Source organism: Dasypus novemcinctus, chromosome 6 (assembly GCF_030445035.2).
Source record: "Dasypus novemcinctus isolate mDasNov1 chromosome 6, mDasNov1.1.hap2, whole genome shotgun sequence".
Taxonomy (NCBI): Eukaryota; Metazoa; Chordata; class Mammalia; order Cingulata; family Dasypodidae; genus Dasypus; species Dasypus novemcinctus.
This window is the reverse complement of record NC_080678.1, coordinates 36,944,925-36,968,010: the sequence shown is the minus strand read 5'-3', so window position 1 is coordinate 36,968,010 and position 23,086 is coordinate 36,944,925. Positions and strand designations below refer to the sequence as shown.

The 23,086-nt window shown below is 41.4% G+C and overlaps 1 protein-coding gene across 41 annotated transcripts in view; it reads left to right on the top strand.

Annotated features, from left to right (window-relative positions):
• The window catches only part of ARMH3 (armadillo like helical domain containing 3), a 242,166-nt gene that overhangs the window by 188,092 nt on the left and 30,988 nt on the right, over positions 1 to 23,086 (top strand). For 36 of the 41 annotated variants that reach the window (XM_071215701.1, XM_058298570.2, XM_058298553.1 and 33 more), the window contains one exon: positions 15,932 to 16,010. In XM_071215701.1, the coding sequence (XP_071071802.1) occupies positions 15,932 to 16,010 (79 nt within the window). Of the gene's footprint in view, positions 1 to 15,931; positions 16,011 to 17,053; positions 17,732 to 23,086 lie in introns of those variants that run through there. The other 5 variants (XR_011649010.1, XR_011649011.1, XR_011649009.1 and 2 more) reach the window with 2 other exon arrangements.

Sequence of the window (23,086 nt, the reverse complement as noted above, 5' to 3'; positions counted from 1 at the left end):
AAGTATAGCCAGTGATTCAGATTCTCTGCTCCATTCCTTTCAACCAATAAATTTATGTGTACAAATAAATTACTTAGGCCAATTTATGAAATTGGGTCACTGAATACAGCAAGCAACAAGATGGACTAGCCAGAAGCTCATCCTTCCTGATGGTTTTCCCAGGAACTGACAACCTAAGGAATTAACAAGTGGTTTTTTAAATATGCAGTCAGGGGACGCGGATGTGGCTCGTCTGATAGTGTCCACCTATCATATAGGACCTGGGTTCAAACCCAGGGCCTCCTGGCCTATGTGGTGAGCTGGCCCATGCACAGTTCTGCCATGCGGAAGGAGTGCCATGCCACGCAGGGATGCCCCCCACGTAGGGGTGTCCCACACTCAAGGAGGGCGCCCTGCAACGAGAGCCGCCCCATGCGAAAAAAGTGCAACCTGCCCAGGAGTGGCACCACACACTCGGAGAGCTGATGCAGCAAGATGACGCAACAAAAAGAGAGACACAGATTCCTGGTGCCGCTGAGAGTGCAAGCGGACACAGAGGAACACACAGCGAATGGACCAAAGAGAGCAGACAACTGTGTGTGTGTTGGGGGGGGGATAAATAAAAATAAATCTTTAAAAAAAAAATGTAGTCAGATTTCCTGGACAGCAGTTAGATTCTTTGGTTTCAGTTTCATTGGTAGAAAAGAAAAGGTTTAGCACTGAAATCTGTATGTCTATCATTTGTTGTGTCTGTGGTCCTAAAAAGAATGGCCACTTGGACAATAGTATAAGGAAGAGGGTAATTGACATGAAGGGGTTGGAGCCCATTACTTAAGGGATAAGTTGGAGAGATATCCCTAACAGGTCAGTCACTGCAGTTTTGACTAGATAGTTTCAAAGTGAAAAGGTTAGAAGGTATTCTTGTTTGAGGTTTTATTTTGTTTAATGTTAATCAGCAGAATCTCTGAGGCTTGTAATGCACTGCAGTTAACAGGCATCAAGGGAAATTGCTTTTTTGTTGTTGTTATTGAATCAGAGTGGCTGAAGATTCCTTGACTCCATGAAAAGGGAAATATATGGAGTGAAGCAAAATAGGAGTGTGTGAGGCTGTTGTGAAGGTGAAAAGTTAGTTTAAATTAAGTGACTTATCCTCAGATGAACCTTTTTTTTTTTATTTTGAGGCAACTGGGGTGGGAGGGATTGAACCCCGGTCCACGTATGTAGAAAGCCAGCACTCAATCACTGAGCCACATCGGCCTCCCTGAGTTGGTTTTACTGTTTCCTTTGCTTGTTGTTTGGTTTTGTTTTTTCAGGAGGCACCAGGAACCTAACCTGGGATCTCCTGTGTGCGAGTCGGAAGCTCAACTACTTGGGCCACATCCACTCCAGATGAATGATTTTAACCACTTCTGCCACATACTACTCAGTTACACCTTCACCCCTTTTCAGAAACCAGTCTTTTACCTCTATGCTTGAAGGTTTCTCAGGTAGAAAGAGTTAGGAATATGATAATTTTCTTGTCTTTAATCCTCAGATACCTTAGAATATACTCTGTAGCAGATCACTGGACTGCTCTTTTGGGTATAAGAAAGGGGAAATTGCTTGGGAAAAAAATTCTCTTTAGAGGAAGTGGATAGTATTTGGAAAAAACACAGGGGAAAACTTTGGAAAAGAAAACCAGCCAGATGAAAGAAGCTGATACTTGGAGAGTTTGGTCTCTTGCCTAATGTCATATACTTACTAAATGGAAGAATCAGGATTGTAACTCGGGTCTACTGATTCTAAAGCCTTGCTTTTTCCATCATATATCATGTTGTTCAGGCAAACAGTGGTATTTTAACTGAGATTCCAAGGAGAAATAAAACAGCCTTTTTGGTAGTGATTAGAAATGGCATTCCATGTGAAGAAAAGCATGGAAATAAAAGTATAACACCCAAGTGTCCATGTTTAGCCAGCATTTGAAAGTACAGGAGCTTGAGATCTAAATTTATTTTTACTAACCTTCAGAGATTCCCTCATAATGAGACTCTAATGTAAATCTGGTAGCCTTATGGGAATAATATTAGGATGAAACTTAATTTTTTTTATTTCCCTCAACTTTTTATTTTGAAATAATTTCAAACTTGCAGGACAGTTGCAAAAATAATATAAAACCCATGCAGAGAACTCCAAATACTCCCCATCCCCAGATCTACTGAGTTATATATTTTACTAAATATGTTTTATCATTCTGTCTATCCGTTTGTCAATCCATCTATCCATCCATCATGTCTATCAATCCAACTAAATTTATATCTATCTATCTATCTATCTATCTATCTATCTATCTATCTATCTATGGTGAAACTTTTAAGAATCTTCCCAGTATATACCATTTGAGCTTCCTTGGAATGAGTACTACAGAAACTTTTCCTGTAAACAACCATTGCCTGTTTTTCCCTGTTCTACCTGAAGAATTTACATAGTAGCTTTTAGAGAATGCCTATTCAAGTAAGGAAACAATCATGTTCTGGGCTTCTGGATAGAACTTTTATGTGTTTTTTATAAAAGGCCCTTAAATGTCTCTGTCCCTGGGAGATAGTTGGGATCATGGAAAATAGAAAATTTGCATCTTTGGAGGATTTGCTTTAGATTCACATTGGATATGAGGAAGAATCGATATTTTGTCCAAACTGTATTGCCTTCATCGTTGAGATAACATTTCCAGGCATGTCTTGCTTGGATAAGTTGGGCATTAACTATGTGTCTCTTCCATCATCCATCGCTAGAGAAAAGATTGCTGCTTTGCAAAATTATGAGTCAGAGTAAGTTAAAAATGGACCAAGAAATCTCCAGCCAGTTTGCAGCTCAGCGATGCTGTTTCATCTACCCACTTCATTTTGCTTCAATTTGTGTAAATGACCCCTATCTTCAACAGTCAGAATTTGAGGCCTGCACTGAAAGGTGGCTCAGATTCTTGCCCTTTAGATGCTTTGAGCACAGAGTTATCCCTCACTGTGGCTGGCTTTAGTAGTTTCCCTTTTCTCTGACATTGTCTGTTTCTTTTTCCTTCCCCTTTAGGACTTTCTAATTCAGTAGCATTAGGAGGCCCAGTAACAGAATGTAAAACATTCCCCTACTCCTTTCCCCATTCCTTCCCCCGCCTTCCCACCCCATGCCTCTCCCTACTCCCAAAATATAGAAACCACAAACAAAACCTAGGCTTACTTTTAGGAGATATTAGATTACTTTAGTAAAAAGTGCCAGAAAGCTTTCCACTAACCTCCTAGGTATGACTTAAAGTCACACCAGTGACAACTTTCATTTCTTCTTTGGAAGACAACTGTTTATGTCTGAGCCTTTTCTCCCTGGTTGGGGATAAAACATTTTTATTGTTATTTCCATATTTGGGGGGGATAGCTGGTGACCAGGGAACTCCAGAGGCGAAAACGTACTTGTGATGAGACTGAATAAAAAACCTCCTTAGACTTTCATTCACTCATTCGCTCACTCTCTCACTCACTTTTTAAAAAAACTGAATCCCTCAGTGTGCCAGGCATTTGCTGAAGGGTTGGGAACCTACTGGAGGGCAAAATAGATTTAGTCCCTGCTGTCATAGAGCTTTTAGTAGCTTCAGGAAAGCTAGGGATTTGGTTAGAAATTATATTCCCTTTTCTCACCAAGCTTTGCTTCCAGTCTCCTTTCCCTTCCTCTTGGCCTTACTTCCTATATTTCCTTAAATCCTCTTCCATTTCTAGATAGATGGCCCTCTGAATAATTTGCACAGCTCTAGCTATTACTCAGAAAACATGGTCAGGAGTTCTGAGAATAAGATAACCTTCCTTCTCTCTCACCAACTCTACTCCCAGCAAACTTATTTCAAAGAGTTCTTTGTACAAAATCGATCTCCTTTGCCAGATGCACAACTTTTTATCTAAGGCTGTCACGGATATTACCAGAATTGAACTCTTGTCACTTGCAGGCAGGGTTGGTCCTCCCTGCACATGTGCCTTTCACTGTCAGAGTCTTATCCACATCTGTGCTATCTCTCGTGATAACTGCACCACAGAGGCCTCTCCAAAATCTCAAATTCTGTCTGCTGTCATTTACAAAAAAGGTAATGGCTCAGTGAGATGCTTTGCTCTTACCACTAGCAATGCTAGAATATATAAACTCTAGAAAAGTTATCTTGGTGATAATCTTGGGATCTGCGAAGTCCATGTGGAATTGGCTTCTGGGGAGAGCAGCCTGTTTAAGAATTCGTGGAGGTGGATGGGCGTATATGGGAACCTCATATTTTTTTAATGTAACATTAAAAAAAAATAAAAAAAGTCATGGAACTCTCTCTGCCTAGAGGAGCCCACACCAAATCTTGGTGTGTAATTCCTTCCTTCTCTCCCATTTCCCAGAAAGCTCTGTTCTTTCCCCTATTTCCCAAGAAATTCTTTTTACTGGCCTAACTCCCCCCCCCCCCCAAAAAAAAAAAAATTCATGGAGAGCCTGGGCTCACTCTAAGAAAAAAGAACTCATGGAGTCAGGAAAGCCTTACCTTTTTAAAAATTTTATTTATAACACAATTCACCTATTTAAAGTATGCAATTCATTGTTTTTTAGTATATTCTCAGGGTTGTGCAGCCATCACCACAATCTAATTTTGGAATGTTTCATTCTCCATGAAAATAACCCCATACCCTTTAATAGTCAGTCTCCATCGATCCCCTACTCCTTAGCCCTAAGCAACCACTAATCTACTTTCTATCTTTGCTTATTCTGGACATTTCATATAAGTGGAATCATACAGTATGTGCCCTTTTGTGTCTGGATTCTTTAATTTAGCATAATATTTTCAAGGTTCCTCCATGTTGTGACATGTCTCATTACTGCATTCCTTTTTATGGCTGAATAACTTTCCAATTCCATTGTATGTATATGCCACATTTCATTTATCCTTTCATCTGTTGGTGGACCCTTGGGTTGTTTCCATCTTTGATTATTGTGAATAATCCTGCTATGAACATTAGCTTACAAGTGCCTGTTTGAGTCCCTGTTTTTAATTCTTTGGTGTATATACCTAGGATTGTGGGATCTCATATTAGTTATGATTAACTTTTTTGAGGTACTGCAAAACTGTTTTCTGCAGTGGCTACAGCATTTTACGTTCCCACCATACACAAGGGTTCCAGTTTCTCTACATCCTCTCCAATACTTATTTTCCTTTGTAAAAAATTTTTAGCTACCCTAGTGGATGTGAAGTGGTATCTAGTGGTTTTGACTTGCATTTCTCTAATGACTAAGATGTTGATCATCTTGTCATGTGCTTATTGGCCATTTGCTTATCTTCTTTGGAGAAATGTTTTTTGAAGTCTTTTGCCAAATCCCCCCACCCGGAGATGACTCCCTCATCTGTCTTGCTCCTTGTATTTGCTAGTTGTTTTTGTTGTATTTTTTGCTCATTGTCTGCTGTTTTTCTTTTAAGATTTATTTATTTCTCTCCACTCTCCACCCCCCACCCCATACCCCTGTTGTCTGTTCTCTGTGTCCACTCACTGTGTGTTCTTCTGTGTCCATTTGCACCCTTGGCGGCACCTGGAAACTGCATCTCTTTTTTCTTACATCACCTTGCTGCATCAGCTCTCCGTGTGTGTGGCGCCACTCCTGGGTGGGCTGCACTATTTTCACGCAGGGCGCACTCCTTGCACATGGGGCACCCCGCTCGGGGGCTCCCCTGTGTAGCACAGCACTCCTTGTGTGCGGCAGCTCTGCGCGTGGGTGAGCTCATCACACGGTCAAGGTGCCCTGGGGATTGAACCCTGGACTCTCCCATATGGTAGGCGGATGCTCTATCAGTTGAGCATTGTCCGCTTCCCTGCTTGTAGTCTCATTAGGCAGCTCCGGGAACTGATCCTGGGACCTTCCAAAGTGGGAGAAAGGCGATCATTCTCTTGCGCCACCTCAGCTCCCCTCTTCTGCTACATCTTATTGTCTGTCCTCCGTGTCATGTTCCGTCATCTTGCTGCACCAGCTCTCCACATCGGCTGACACTCCTGTGCGGGCCAGCGTTCCTGCACAGGGCAGCATTCCCACACGAGGCAGCATTCCACGTGGGCCAGCTCACCACACAGGCCAGCTTACCTTCACCAGAAGGCCCTGGGCATCGAACCCTGGACCTCCCATATGGTAAACGGGAGCCCAACTGCTTGAGCCACATCTGTTTGCCATGTCTATTGTTTTTTGCTTGTTTTTTTTTCTTTAGGAGGCACCAGTAAACAAACCTAGGACTTCCCATGTGGGAGGCAGGCACTCAACTGTTTGAGCCACGTCCACTCCCTGCTTATAATTTTTTTGTTGCTGTTGTTTTGCTCATTGTCTGCTCATTCTTCCTTGTTTTTTTTTCTCGTCTGCTGTTTTTTGTTTTTTTTTTTAAGATTTATTTATTTATTTCCTCCCTTACCCTCCTCCTGCCCTACTGTTTTTGCTGTCTGTATTGTCTTCTCTTCTCATTTTCTTTCCTCTACGATTCACTGGGATTTGATCCTGGAGACCTCTGATGGGGAGAGAGGTTCCCTGTTAATTACACCACCTCAGTTCCTAGTTTCTGCTGCATTTCACCTTGACTATCCCCTTGTCCCTCTTTTGATGCTTCACCATCTTGTTGCATGACTCACTTGTGTGGGGCACTGGCTTACCATGCGAGCACTCATGCAGGCACTTATGGGCACTGCCTCACAATGCAGGCACTCACATGGACACTGGCTTGCTGTGCAGGCACGCTTTATCTTCTTTTTCACTAGGAGGCCCCAGGGATCAAACCCAGGTCTTCCCATATGGTAGGCAGAAGCTCTATCACTTGAACTATATCTACTTCCCTGCTCATTGTTTTTTGCTCATTGTCTGCTCATTGTTTGTTTTCTTTAGGAGGCACTAGGAACCAAACCTGGGACCTCCCATGTGGGAGATGGCACTCAGCTGTTGGAGCCACATCCGCTCCTCTTTTTTGCCCTTTTTTTAATTGGATTGTGAATCTTTTTGTTGTTGAATTGTAGCAGTTCTTTATATATTCTAGATATTAAGCCCTTATTAGATAAATGATTTACAAATATTTTCTCTTATTCTGAGCTTTTTGCTCTCTTGTGTCCTTTGATGCACAAAAGTTGGATTTTTTTTCTTTAAACTTTTTATTTTGAAATAATTTCAAACTTACAGGACTATTACAAAAATAATACAAACCCCATACAGAGAAATCTAACATACACCCCCCCAGGTACTGTCTTTCCACATATCAATCCATCTGTCTATTTATATGTCTATTGCTATTTTTTAAACATTTGAGAATAGGTTGTATACATCATGCTCCTTGAACCTGTAACACTTTCATGTACATTATTTAAGAACAAGGATATTCACTTATGTCACCACCTTAAGTACAGATATCAAGTTTAAGAAATTTAACATTGATATAAAACTTCCAGTGTATATACTAGTTTTTCCATATGTCTGAATAATGTTAATTGAAATATATTGATAAACCATAATTTTCTTGTGAGCCTTTTCTCTTCCATTATTCCATTATTAGATCCTATAGGGAATAAAAAGTAGAGTTACACATAAAAATATTATGGTATTAGTGTTTATATTTACCCATGTTGTTCCCTTTTCTGGAGATACTTATTTAGTCACGCAGCTTCTATCTATTGTCTATTGTCTAGTATCATTTCCTTTCAGACTGCAAAACTCCCTTTATCGTATCTTGTAGGGCCTATCTAGTGGTGCCAATCTCCCTCAGCTTTTGTTTATCTGGGAGTGTTTTAATCTCCAATTTTTGAAAGACAGTATTGCCAGATATAGAGATTTTGGTTGGCAATTTTTTTGCTTTCAGCACTTTAAATATGTCATCCCACTATCTTCTTGCTTCCATGATTTCATATGAGAAATTGGCACTTAAATCTTGAGATTTCCTTGTATGTGACACATTGCTTTCCTTGCAGCTTTGAGAATTCTCTCTTTATCTTTGGCATTTGACAATTTGATAATAATATGTTGTGGTGTGTGTCTGTTTGGGTTTATCCTGTTTGGAGTTCATTGAGCTTCTTAGATGTGTGTATTCATGTCTTTCACTAAATTTGGGGAGTTTTCAGCTATTATTTTTTCTAATATTTTCAGCTATTTTTTCTAATGTTTTCTCTGTCCTTTTCTTTCTTTCTTCCTGAGACTCCCACAATGCATATATTAGTATGCTTGATGGTATCCCACAGGTTCCTCAGGCTCCATTCACTTTTTTTCATCCTTTTTTCTTTCTGTTCCTCAGACGGAATGATTTCTCTTGTCTTCTCTTCAAGTTCCTTGATTCTTTCTTCTGCCAACTCAAATTTACTGTTGAACCCCTCTAGGGAGTTTTTTTTATTTCTGTGACTGTGGTCTTCAATTCTGGTTTCTTTTCATGATTTCTATCTTATAGATATTCTCTTTGTTATCATCTGTCATTTTCCTGATGTTCTTTAGTTTTTTGTCTATATTTTCCTTTAGCTCTTGGAGCATATTTAGGTCTTTTTTATATAAAGTCTTTGTCTGGTGTGTCCCAGATCTGGTCTTCCTTATTGATGATTTCTAAAGTTTATTCCTCTCCTTTTCCTGGACCATCACTTCCTTTTTTTGTTTGTTTGTTTGCTTTATAATTCTTCTGTTGCAGCCTGGACATTTTGATAGTTTAAAGTGTTGTCTGTGGGATTTAGAGTCTGAAGAGTGTTCGTTATGCTAGCGTTATGATAGAGATTTCCTTGAATGTCAGGAGCTAACAAAAAAAGAAAAGAAAGAAAAAAAAGGCAGTCTTTCCAGATTGGCCTGTATGAGTGCCCTCCTTCATAGAGAACAGCCCAAGGTAGAAGTATAAGTGCTCCCTGGGCTTTTCTGTGTGTGGTTCTTGTCCTGGACATAAATTGGTAGCCCTAGGGGTTCCCCCATTTTCACAGAGGGAAATGTCCTCATTCACCTAGGAAACAGTGTTTTCTCACAGTCCCGTGTGCTACATTCCTTGGACCCAGGTACTCCTTGGACCTAGGTAACTGCTGTTTGACAGTTCTTTTCCGTTACAAAGCTCAGTGAGCTGTGCCTAGGCGGAGTTCTGGGATGATGAGCTTGTGACATGTATCCTGGTCAGCCCTAAATGGATTGACAGAGATGTATATATACCTAGTATGTGCATGAAGGTTACTCTACTCTCTCCAGAGATAGGGACCCCTATCAGGAGTATAACCCTGCTCTGTGCCAAGCCAGTGGAGGAATGGGGAGGCTCCAGTAAGGTCGCCAGGAGATCCTGCCATTGTTAATGTGCCACTTTCTTGATTTGGTACTTCCCCTGTTATTGTAATCCTTTTTCTGTTTTTCTGGAGATTTGAAAAAGATTTTCTGCCAGTTTTGCTTGTTGTTCAAAGCTTCTGTTTGTGGATGGATCCTGGACCATCTCACTGTGCCATCTTTTTTTTTTAAAGATTTATTTTTTATTTATTTCTCTCCCCTTCCCCCATCCCCCAGTTGTCTGCTCTCTGTGTCCATTCACTGTGTGTTCTTCTGTGACTGCTTCTATCCTTATCAGCGGCACCAGGAATCTGTGTTTCTTTTTGTTGCATCATCTTGTTGTGTCAGCTCTCCGTGTGTGTGGTGCCATTCTTGGGCAGGCTGTACTTTCTTTCTTGCTGGGCCGCTCTCCTTACGGGGCATACTCCTTGTGCATGGGGCTCCCCTACGCGGGGGACACCCTGCGTGGCAGGGCACTCCTTGCGCGCATCAGCACTGCTCATGGGCCAGCTCCACACGGGTCAAGGAGGCCAGGGGTGTGAACCGCGGACCTCCCATGTGGTAAGCAGTTGCCCTATGCATTGGGCCAGGTCTGCTTCCGTCAAGTCACTATGCCATCTTGAGCAGTGTGGGACCTGCACAAAAGTTTGGAATTTTATGAAATCTGATTGATCTTTTTCTTTTGTCTTGTGCTTTTGGTGTTGTAACCTAAGAAACCATTGCCTAAACTTAAGGTCACCAAGATTTACTCCTGTGTTTTCTTCGAAGAGTTTTATAATTTTTAGATCTTACATTTAGCTCTATGATACATTTTTAGTTAATTTTTGTGTATGAAGTGAGATAGGGTCCAACTTACTTCTTTTATGTATATATCCAGTTCTCCCAGTACTATTTGATGAAAGCTACTGTTCTTTCCCCATTGAATTGTCTTGACTCCATTTCAAAGGGAAGCCTTAATTAATCTTTATATAATGACTATGTATTCTCATTCACTGCCTGTTCAAACTTTCTTCCTCTTCATACTCCTCCTCTTCCTTTGAAGTGCCCTATTCCAAAATACTCGTTTTTGTTGTTGTTGTTTTGTTTTGTTTTGCTTTGTTTTGTTTTGAGGTACCGGGCTGGGGACCGAGCCCAGGACCTTGTATGTGGGAAGCAAGCACTCAACTAGTGGAGCTACATCTGCTTCCCCCAAAATAATCTTAAACATGAAAACTTCTGACTGGTATAAACTAGGTTTTGCTGAAATGCTTGAAGGACTAAGATTAAATTAAAATCAACCTCAAGATCCCAAACAAAAGGGAAAGTGCGCAGGTCCTTTGCCATATAAGGAGCCCCTGCATTGCTGCCCACCCAGCTACCCATTCAGACTTTGTATGTGTGCATACGCATGCATGTTTATCTCTTCCATGATACTGGCCTCTCAACTCCTCCTGAAAGGTCTCTCTTTACTAAAGTTTGTATTTCTCTTTAGTATAGGCCAGAGGCACAGGTTCACTCTACCTGAGAAGCTGTTAACCCATGTTGGCTACATTTGTGGCATTTGTGATTAGTACATTTGTAGCATAGGACTTCAGAATGATCTTATTCTAGAAGAGAAAGAAACATTAACCCAAAATGTTGTGGATATAAAAAAGGAAATCACCTTCAGGATGAGAACTAAACTTCATGTACTTCACTAAAGTAGTAAAGACAGGTTCTGGCTTGAGGTCTGCTTTGCCTAAATGCCAAAATCCCTATGGAGAATAGAACATCCATTATGCATCTGGTGGGGGATACCTTGATCTAGCCTACTCTAGCCTCTTGTTCATTCAAGAATCCTCTCCTTAGTCTCTTCCATTACCTTCTTTCCTTACTGAGCCTCATTTTCTACCAAGCTAGTCAGAGGCAAGGAACTTCTTGTCCTGCCTGCAAGTTCACTTTTATGAACCTTGCCCTTTCTGAGGAATTCAGAAATGGAATAGGGGGGAGTGGATGTAGCTCAAGTAGTTGGGCACCTGCCTACCACATGGGAGATCCCGGGTTCGGTTCCCAGTACCTCCTAAAGAAAACTAGCAAGACAGTGATCTGATGCAGTGGGCTGGCCCAGTAAGCTGACGCAACAGGCTGACGCAACGAGATGACGTGGCGAGATAATGCAACAAGAAGACACAGCAAGGAAACACAATGAGAGGCACACAAGCACAGAGCAGAGGTGGCTCAAGTGATTGGGTACCTCCCTCCCACATGGAAGGCCCAGGGTTCAGTTCCTGATGCTCCTAAAAAAAGATGAACAGAGAGTAAAGAGTGACTACAAAACGAGGAGGAGGGGAATAAATAAATAAAATAAATCTTTAAAAAAAAATGGAACGGGTTTAGATGGAATGGGTAGGAAGGAAACTGAACCGATATTTTGGTCATTCATCTTCTAAAGTTGGGAGACTTAAATTTTAGACTTCTGAACTGGACAGTTGCTGCCTGTTGAATTTTGTTCAGTAAAAAGGAAAGGTACTGTTAGAATCTCTCAGGAGCCTCCCTGCACCCCTACAAAATATACCAAACTGTTCAAAAGAGATAGTAGTAAATCCTTTTGTAGATGATATTGGTAGGAAAGTATGAAGAATAGAGGGAGCTTCTCATTTTTCCTATCCTCCCTCATCCATAAATCTGATTCCTCATCTTTCTCTAAATGAGATCTAGTCAGGCATGAGTCCTGTTCTGGAGCCATGGCCAGATAGCCATGGAGCCATGGCCATCCAGGTTATCCCTAGTAGCCTCCAGACCTCCTGGGGAAGAAGTCATTTCAAAGGCCTGTGTCCCTCACTGTGGCCTGGCTTAGCCTGGTTTCAGTACTCCATCATTTCTGTGCCTTCTCAGGATATATTACCATTTCAACCATAGAGTCCTGAAAACTTGGATTGGAAGCCTCCAAGCACTCTCTGAAACTCCTTGCTAAGGAGTCTGGAGGGAGAACAGACTACTTCTTCCCCTTCAGGCCTAATGCCCTGCACCTAGCATCTCCAGTACTTAGATTTTGCAGATAACAATTCCAAAACAATGGCAAGAAAAGTAAGGCAGAGACATATATCCTTTGTGGGTACTGAGTTAGAAGTTATAAACCGGATGTAGACTGTTACACTTTCATGTTTCTAAACAGCCCCTCAACATACCTAGGCAGGAAACCTTAATCACCTGCTGAGATCTGAAGCTCTGGGATGAGAATGTCACAAGCCAGGTTGGAAGATGATTTTTGTCTTTATTCCAAAGATATATTGCCAGAGTAGTAATTCTGTTTTATCCTCAGGATGAGTTTGCCCAAACAATATTATCATATATGCCCTGTAATATCAACAGTAGGGCATCCATAGACAATTGACAGGTGTAATGGTGAGAAGGGAAGAGATTAAGTGTACTTTATGAAGATGTTATTTTCCAGGTTTTTCTTTCTTTCCCTCCCTCTCCCTTCTTCCTTTCCTTTCCCCCTTTTATTCCCTTTTTCTCTCTTCTTCTTTCCCTTGCTCTCTCCCTTTCTCTTCTTTCTTCCTCACTTTTGTTCCTGGTAAGAGAACTCCTTTGGTAGAAAGGAAACAGAATTATAGCATTCCCAGGAATTATTTCATTGTCCCAGCCTTACTAGTTCATTTTGCCAGCTGTTACCACCCCATGCAGACCCTAGGGTGCTTTGGAACTCTGTGTTCTCTAAATCTACAAAAGCATGAAATGGATGCATTTACAACATGTGGATTCTCTTTCCTAAAATAACTGAGGTCTAATAGTAGAATTATTTGGTTATTGTAAATAACATAATACTTAATTCCTTTCCTTCAGCCCTGTTGGCCTTGGATGTTAATCCCTATGACTGAGCCTCTTACTGTTTATTAACTTTGAGTTGGTACTGCTAGTGGGCTGGTGGGATTCTCAGTTCCTCTCAAAACTTGCTTTTCTCATCTTCTGGGTTTCCATTCTTCTCTTGGGCTGTACTCTACTTCATCCCTGTACCTTCATTTCCTTGTACTTTGCTCTCTGAATAAGGTAAATACTTGACCACTTGGATGCAAATTTCTTTCCTACTTTGGATTTAGTATAAACCACAACATTAACTTACAGCATCTCTCCTCATTTTAGTAGTCTCTGGAAAAGTAAGTTACCATGATTCTCTTCTTACTATTTACTCATTTCTATCCCATTTTGATTTATTTATTCTTTGAGTACTTATTAAGCACTACCTGTGTTCCAGGCATTGTGCTAGATGGCTGACAGTTCTGTATTATATACCTGTTGCAAGAATACTTTAAGATTTAGTCATTCTTTCAGCCAACATTTATTGTATGCCTTGCATCCCGAGGTACTGTGCTACATACTGAGTAGTTATTTTTTCCCCTCTGTTGAGATCACACAAAAAAACAAGTGTTCAAACCAGTATTCCAAACCATGATTTTAAAGTACCTGACTTATACTTTTATTACATGAGTTAAATTAAACGGTTCTATAATTATTCACTATCAGTAAACTATGTTAAAAGAAAACATTGATTTCTTTATTGTGCTATCTTATATACCCACATATGTTTTAATAATTTTTGTTATGTAATTTTAGATTTACAGAAAAGTTGCAAAGGTAGTACACAGAATTCTTATATATCCCTCACCCAGTTTCCCCCATCATACATTACATGGTACACTTATCAAAACTTAGAGAATAGCATCAATGCATTACTGTTAACTAAATTACAGATTTTATTTGGATTTCACCAGCTTTCTCATTTTTTAAAATTTTTTATTAATTTCTCTCCCCCCCCTTGTCTGCTCTCTGTGTCCATTCGATGTGTGTTCTTCTTAATCTGCTTGCATTCTTACCAGCAGCACCTGGAATCTGTGTCTCATTTTGTTGCATCATCTTGCTGTGTCAGTTCTCCACGTGTGCGGCGGCACTCCTGGGCATGCTGTGCTTTTTTCACACAGGGCAGCTCTCCTCAAGGGATGCATTCCTTGTGTGTGGGGCTCCCATACACAGGGGACACACCTGCGTGGCATGGTATTCTTTGCATGCATCAGCACTGCGCGTGGGCCAGCTTACCATATAGGTCAGGAGGCTCTGGGTTTAAACCCTGGACCTCCTATGTGGTAGGCGGATGCTCTATCAGTGGAGCCAAATCCACTTTCCCCAGCTTTCCATTAATGTTCTCTTTATATCCCAGCATCTAATACAGGTTGCCATAGATCCTCAGTGTCCTCTGGTCTGTGACATTTTCTCAATCTTTTTCTGTTTTTCGTGACCTGGACAGTCTGGAGGAGTACTGGCCAAATATCCTATAGAAAGTCCCCTAATCTGGGTTTGTCTGATGTTTCTCTCCTGATTAGACAGGAAATTCTTTGGAAATGAGTCACTAAGTCTAGCCCACTGTCTGTGGGGTGGGGTGAGGTAGGGGTGAGAATGAAATTCCACTTCCTAAAGGAAGGAGTTATCTACACATATTTTAAATTCTTCTGAAAGAAAGATGTGTCTCTTCTCACCATTTATTTATTTAATCGTTTATATCATATGAACTCATACCAAACCCCCATTATTTAATTCTAAAACCTGTGCTCTTTTCACTGTACCAGGCAAGAAATGACAAGGACCTATAGTAAGACATTGGTTTCAAAGAAATTTATTTATTTTACACTTCAGTGATATTTACAAGAGAGATTTGGGAAGCGGACTTGGCTCAGTGTATCGATAGGGCATCGGCCTACCACATGGGAGGTCTGCAGTTCAAACCCAGGCCTCCTTGACCAGTGTGGAGCTGGCCTATACACAGTGCCACACAGGTGTGTCTCCCGCGTAGGGGAGCCCCACGCACAAGGAGTGCGCCCCGTAAGGAGAGCCGCCCAGCAAGAAAGAAAGTGCAGCCTGCCCAAGAATGGCGCCCCACACACGGAGAGCTGACACAGCAAGATGATGCAATAAAAAGAAACACAGATTCCCGGTGCCGCTGATAAGGATAGAAGCAGTCACAACAGAACACACAGTGAATGGACACAGAGAGCAGACAACTGAGCCGGTGGGGGGGGGGGGTGGTAAGGGGAGAGAAATAAATAAAAATAAATCTTAAAAAAAAAAAGAGAGAGAGATAGAGTTGATAAGACTTGGTGACCTTGGATGTGAGGGAGTGATGGAGGACAGTGTGTCTGAAAATGACACTCAGGTTTCAGTTTGAGTATCTGGAAATAAAATTTTGGTTTGAAATATTTACTAACAAGTATGAAGGTTGATTCTAGGTTTTGAGGAAGCTCAGCGTCTTCAGAGCCTGCTTTTAGCCTTAGTGCCCTGTTTTCCCATGTCAAAACAGAGAAAAGTACTTTTCTTTCTGATTGAAACACCAGAGCCCCCTAGTGGATAACCCCCTTTGGGCCTGGGTCCTGTTTCTTATCTGAAGGACTCTTGATTTTGTTGTTTTGTTTGATTGTGACTTTTCCTCTTGGTTCGTTTGCAGAGCAGAGATGTTTGATTCTTTTCTCTAATAAATTATTTAACCCATTCCTTTTCAGAGTTATCAGTTCATCCCCATTTGTGACCTCCTCATGTTCAATAAGAGGACAATTACCTCTGATAATCATTCCCAAGTTTTAGTACTCTAAACCAGAGGGTACTCAATCCTTATTTTTAACTGATTATATCTTCTTCTTCCATATGGTGCTTTATTAGTATTAATTATTTTTTTCAGAGCCATCATCAACCATTTTAACCCCAAAATTGAATCCTATGCTGCTGTGAATCACATATCCCAACTGTCGGAGGAGCAGGTAAGCCTCTTTTTGCCCTAGAGTAACCCTATTTGTTGGCTAAGAGCAAGTAGTTACCTTCTGTCTGATGGTAGTGAGATTCTGTGACTGACGCTTCTAGTGGGGTGGCAAGAACCAGGCTGCTGGGAGGAATTAGTATGGGATTGGCTGATTGTATTTTAAATAGAGTGATAGTTGCTGCTTCTGTGCCTTCTAAGAGCTTTAATTATATAGAAGATATTGTAGGTGAAAATTTGATGAATTATTATTCTATAGTGGATGATAAGGCATTTCTTTTTTTTTAAATTTTAGGCAGTCATTTTGACTTTTAAAAATGAGAAAGGAGAACTCAGAAATGGGTGAAACCTCAAGTAAGAAAAGCTAAATTTAACTTAATTTGAGGCACTTTGGCCTGTTAAGACCTGAGCCCTCATTGGGACAAATTTTTCTTAGGAATTGAGTTCCTGTTACATTGAGCAGTTATTTCTGAGCAGGTTTTTCTATGGACTGAGTTGACAATGCAGATACAGTTGTGTGTGTTTTCCTTGAGTCTGGCCTGATTTCCCCTTCTGCCAAAGCATCTGCGCTCAGCTCTGTATTATGTAAAAGTGCAGATAAAACTTTAGCATAGCATAGGGTTGAACTTATGTTTTGGAGTAAGGCTCCAGGTCCTCTTTTTAAAAGCACAAAATTAGACATCCTATCCACACAATCTTCCCAGTGTGCTCCCAATTAGGGTATTCATGAGGTGATGGTATGGGTATAGACTCCAAGCCAGTAAGGAGACTGCCATGTGCTCTGCTCTCCCTTTTTAGCCAATGCTTCCCATTGTAAACCTGGTCTGAGCCTCTTGCTGGCAACTGTGGTGTGACCTTATATTGCAGTGTCCCTAAAAGCTATCTAGCTTGCCCAATGAGGCACCAAGCTTTTTTGTCCTAACAGAAATGCTTCTACAGCAGGAGTTCTTTTTTTTTCTTTAAGATTTATCTTTATTTAGTTGTTTCTTCCCACCTCCTAATTGTTTTTCACTATCTTTGTCTGTTTTGTCTTCCCTGTCTCTCTAGGAGGCACTGGGAGCTGAACCCAGGATCTCTGATGTGGGAGGGAGACACCTAATCACCTGAACCATCTCCACTCCCTACCCTGTTGTGTCTCTAATCACATTTTTTCCTTCCCCTGTCTCTCATTGCGTTATCTTGCTACATCAGCTCGCCACACCTGCCAGTCGTGTCAGCTTGCTGTCTTCTTCAGGAGGCACGGGGAACCTCTGCTCCCTCCTTTGTTGAGTCTCTCATTATGCCTTTTCTTCTTGTGACTCTTGTCGTTGTGTCATCAGCTTTCATGCCTGCCCATCGCTGTCTTCTTTAGGAGGCACTGGGGTCCGAACCAGCATCCTCCCTTGTGGTAGATGGGAGCCCAGTCACCTAAGCCACATCTGCTTCCCCAGCAGAGGTTCTTAACCAGGGGTCCATGAGCTTGAACTGAAAAAAATCAACTTACTATCTTTATTTTCTCTGACCTCTAACTGAAATCTAGCATTTCCTTCACTTATGAATGTATGCAATAAATTACATTAGTGAGAAGCGAATGTGGTTCAAGTGATAGAGCTTCCACCTACCACATGGGAGGACCTGGGTTCGATCCCTGGGGCCACCTGGTGAAAAAGAAGAAGAGAAAGTGCTCCTGCGCAGAGAGCCAGTGCCCACATGAATGCCCACGTGGTGAGCGTGAGTGCCCACATGGTGAGTGCAAGCACCTGTGTGGTGAGCCAGTGCCCTACACAAGTGAGTCACACAGCAAGATGATGACCCATCAAAAGAGAGACAAGGGGAGAGTCATGGTGAAGCATAGGAACTGAGGTGGCACAATTGACAGGGAACCTCTTTCCACATCAGGAATCTCTAGGATCAAATCCCAGTGAATCTAGAGAAGAGAAAATGAGAAGAGAAGACAACACAGACAGCAAAAACAGCAGGGAGGAGAGGAAGGGGGAAAATAAATAAATTTTTTAAAAAAATTTATAGTGGTATTCATTTCATATCACTTCACAGTTGTTGTATATCCTGAAAAATCTCTTACTGTCATGCATACTTAGAAATTTGGATAGTTGTTAGACCCTATGCTGATTGAATGTCATAAAAGTATCTGCCACTACATTCTGAGAAGGTGTCTGTGGTTTTCACCTGACTGGCAAAGGGGTCCATGGAACAAAAAGTTAAGAACCCCTGTTCTACAGTAATCCCACCAGTGGCTCTTTCCTCACTCAGATGGATAGGACTCTATTAGTCTATCACTTGTTTCCTTTGGCATATTTTCTTTTGTGAGGCTAGCTGTGAGAACTCATCCTCACATTTAAAACTACTTTTATAAATGGCTTTCCTCCCCCCCCCTCCCCCTCCTGCTTTTGGAGCAGTCCTGAGTTCTCTTCTTTGATACCATTGCTCTCTGTGAAGTATTTGGTGATGCTACCTTTTTCCAGTTGGGCCAGCTCAAATCAGTTTTACTATATTATTTTTATGCAGAAGAATTCAACATCTTGAGTTTTGCACAGTGAGAAAAAGGTGATTTTCCTACCATAGTGAGCTCTCTTTAGTCTAAAAGCTTTTTGTTTAAAAAAAAAAAGGAAGGCATATTTTCCCTGTCAGCCACGTGCAGTTTTCATCCCCCAGCAGCTTGGGAAGGTCAGGCTGAAATCTTTCTCTAGCAGTAGCAGCCACAGACCAATAATAAAAATCCATTCTAGTACATAAGGCAATCTTGAAAAGGATGATTAGCAAGCACGTGTCTTTGCCTTCCTCCAATTTCTTTCAAAGTTAAATAAAGTGATGAACATCCCTCTCTCTAAAAGAGTTCACAAGCCAGAAGTAAGGAGATTCCTGTTGAGGGTGAGATTACTCAACCCTATGCAAGAATGGGGAAGAGATAGCAACTCACGGATTTATTTAGTCAGTAACTAATTACATGCCTGTTGTATACAAGATATCCTTCTGGGTAGTGGGAATCAGTAGTAAATTATCTAAATGTTGCCCTTGCCCTCATGGAGATTTAACAAACTCATTACCTCTTAACAATCCCTTTCAATTGTGATTGAGGGAGGGTAATCCTATTGTGGGCCCCTTTTTAAACTGCACTCAAAACAGTTGTTGCTTCTCTTCCTGACTTTGAAAGGCATTAAATGACATCATTAAGGTTCACTTTTATTCTCAGCTCTATCAGATTATTGGTATTTATCTGTCTTGTTAATCTCCAACATGTATTGGCGCCCTTTTTCCCCTTCTTATCCACATTAATGCTTAATGTCACTTAATGTTAAAGTATTCTAAACTTCCCAAAGAGCTGGCTTTGGGATGTAGTAGGGCCCTGCAGTTGTTAGCAGCAGACTAAGTAGAAAAAATATCAGGAGCGTAATACCCAAATAGACTCTAAATTATTCCAAAGGAAAGTGGATGTGGCTCAAGCAATTGGGCTCCCATTTACCATATGGGAAGACTAAAGTTTAATTCCTGGGTCCTCCTGGTGAAGGCAAGCTGGCCCAAGCAGAGAGCTTGGCCATGTGGAGTGCTGGCCTGCACAGGAGTGCAGTCTCGCACGGCAAGCTGGCCTGCACGGAGAGCTGGCAGAGCAAGATGATGCAACAAAAAGAGACACAGAGGAGAGACAATAAGAGACGCAGCAGACCAGGGAGCTGAGATGGTGCAGGAGATTGAGCACCTCTCTCCCACTCCGGAAGGTCCCAGGATCAATTCCCAGTGCCACTCAAAGAGAAGACAAGCAGACACAGAAGAATGCAGTGAACACAGAGAGTAGACAACAAGGGGAGGGAGGTAGGGGGAGAAATAAATAAAGATTCCTAAAATAAAACCTAAAGACCAGGAATAGGAGTTAAGTGGAATTGTAGCACTTAGGAAGTTAACAAACAGGACAGGGCTCTTTGCTAGATCTGCCTGCTCTGTTTGCCATTTTCTTCTGGCAAGAGATTTGTGAATTCTTGAGTTTTAACAACCACCAAATACATTCCAGCCTTTGTTTGAGGCATTTCAAAATGATGGCTTGTAAATCCATTATTGCTTATTAAACAAAGCCCAGTATCTCACATTGGGTTTCTTTTCAGATGGCGTCAAAGAACAAGATAGATAATGTTTTTCTGCTATTTCTCATTGGCTTCATGGAAGGCAAAGCATTTTTTTTAATTAGAGAAGTTGTAGGTTTATAGAAAAATCATGCATAAAATATAGAGTTCCCATACCAACCCCCCACCACAATTTTCTATATCAATACTTTGCATATGTTACCTTTGTTACAACTGAATATGCAATATACAATATACACCCTAAAATCTCCCCACTTAACGACATTCAAATATATAACTTCAGTGGTGTTAATTACATTCACTTCTATCATCCCAAACAGAAATTTTATACCAATTAATCATAAACTCCCCATGCTTACCCCCACCCCAGCCCTTGGTAATCTGTATTCTAGTTTCTGACTTTGTGATTTAAGGCAAAGTATTTTAATCAATTAATACTCTCAGTGTGAGTGTCATGCATTTTTTAGTTTGACAAAGTGTATGCATTTTTATAATGTGTATTCAGGTGTCCTGTTTGTCTGGGCTTGATTATGAAACTTTTTCTTTTTGACTACTTTTATTATTTGACTTATCTATTGAATAAAAATTATGGAGAAGATACAACTTGCTTTCTCAAGAACTATGAAACTATACCAATTTATCCCCTACTGGGTTTAGCTCATCTCTAGCACATCTTTAAAAATTGTTCTGCAGGGCCCTTGCCCACCCTGAGCTGATGTTTAGTTACTTTCCCTCCCCATTGTGTCTTTTTGGTAAGCACCCATCCCTAGCTGATGGAGCCATTTGATATGCCCTAGCATACTTTTTCATTGGGGAATAAAGCTTCCCAAAAAGGTGAAGCTAAAGAATAAGACAGGAAGGTTTAGAATGCACAGCAGCCTAAATGGTTTCTGACTTAGGGAACTTTGAGTCCTACTTTGATTCCTTCCATTTCTCAAGGCTACTTTCTCTCTGGTTCCAGTTGTATTCACTTCTTCTAGCCCTCTTCTCTTCAAAGGGGACCAAAAACAGTGCCACCTCAGCACCTCACCCTTTTTTTTTTTTAATTATGTTTTTTTTTAAGATTTATTTATTTATTTAATTCCCCCCCCCCCCCCCGGTTGTCTGTTCTCTGTGTCTATTTGCTGCGTCTTGTTTCTTTGTCCGCTTCTGTTGTCGTCAGCGACACGGTAAGTGTGGGCGGCGCCATTCCTGGGCAGGCTGCACTTTCTTTCACACTGGGCGGCTCTCCTTACGGGTGCACTCCTTGCGGGTGGGGCTCCCCGTGCATGGGGCTCCCCTACACGGGGGACACCCCTGCATGGCAGGGCACTCCTTGCACGTATCAGCACTGCGCATGGGCCAGCTCCACACAGGTCAAGGAGGCCCAGGGTTTGAACCGCGGACCTCCCATGTGGTAGACGGACGCCCTAACCACTGGGCCAAGTCCATTTCCCAGCACCTCACCCTTTTAAGCCTTCCTAAATTCTGGTCTCCAGCACCTCCTCCACCAGTGGCCAGCACTATTTTCAGCAGTGATTTTCATTAACCCAGGAGGATAGCTGAGTCACACAGCCTGTGAACATTCTGTCTGTACTAAGTGAATGTGGATGAAAGGTATTTCAGAGGAATTCTTGACCCCCAAGCCAAGAGTTGATGATTTCAGGATGATCCTGTCTTCATGAGACTGCTTTGGGGGAAAAAAGAAGAAAAACAAAGAGAGTTCTCCCCTCCCCTGTACCCTATACTCTTCATAAGAGGAGACTATTATTCCTATTTTCAAATTAGAAAAACGATTTTCTGTTACTCTTGACTGCATCATACTGGAGATGGGTCCACTCATAAGGTCTGCCATGAAATTCTTGAAATAATATTTCTTGAAATAATATTAGCTAAGGTCCAAGAAGCAGCACTAGCAAATTAGTGTAAATCCTGAAATTGTGTGTAAAATTATGTGTATGTGAGTTTTTTTCCTGGAAGTGTCAATATTTCATAAAACTCTCAACCAGTCTTTGACCTAAAAAACAAAAACAAAAACCCTTTTTGAGTCACTACTTAGCTGCTTTGAATTGTGCCTCATACTTTCCTTGCTCCAAGGCCATCAGAATTTTGCAAGTGTCTGTTGAGGAGCTTGAGCTTCTTTCTGGCTATTCACTATTTGCTTTGATTTACAAATGCTATGAAATACTGATTTATATCAGCTCTAATTGCCCCTATAGGCACAAGAGAGCTTCTAACGAATTCTCTAGAGCTCTCGGTATCTAATGTACCTGGTAGCAGGCTAGGATTTGAAGTTAAACCTCCACCAAACCTGATTCCTTAAGCTCTCAGTCACATTTATGACCAATTTTATGCCTTTGAAATAGCCTTTGAAATATCCCATTGGAGAACAAGTGATTGGCCCACTCTTGCTGCCTTCCACCTTCATTCAGCTATCAGTAATTTAGCATGTAGTACTTGCTCAGTGCTCTGTGCCTCTCAGATTTTGCTAGGCAATTGAGGGATACAGAAGTATAATAAAGTGCCTCTGCTCTCAAAGGACTGGATAATGCAAGAGATGGCTTAAGGCAACTTATTGTCTTCAGCTGAGCATTAACTAGGAACAGGACCCATGAGTTCTGTGAGAGAAAGATCTCTGCAGGTTGTGGTGGTCAGAAAAGACCGTATGGAGGAGAGATTAACTGAGTTGGGGCTTGAAAGAGGAGGGGTGGTGACTGATAGATGATGAAGCATAGATTGTAAAATATACTCAAAGCCAGGACCTGAAAAGAACAGAAAGAATAGAGAAGATTCCCAGTGTTGCTGCAAGTCATGTCCTTGGGTCACAGAGCACCCAGAAGCTAAATGACTTAGACATGCAATTCAGTCATTTAAATTGTGATCACAGCCTCCTTACTTGCTTGTGTACTGAGGCTTATCCCTGCCCTAATTGTACTGCCTTTTATTCAATTCACAAGCATTTTTCAAGGGCCAAGAATGAGCCAGGTTCCATGCTAGGCATGTGATGAGGCCTCATGGGCAGACCTGT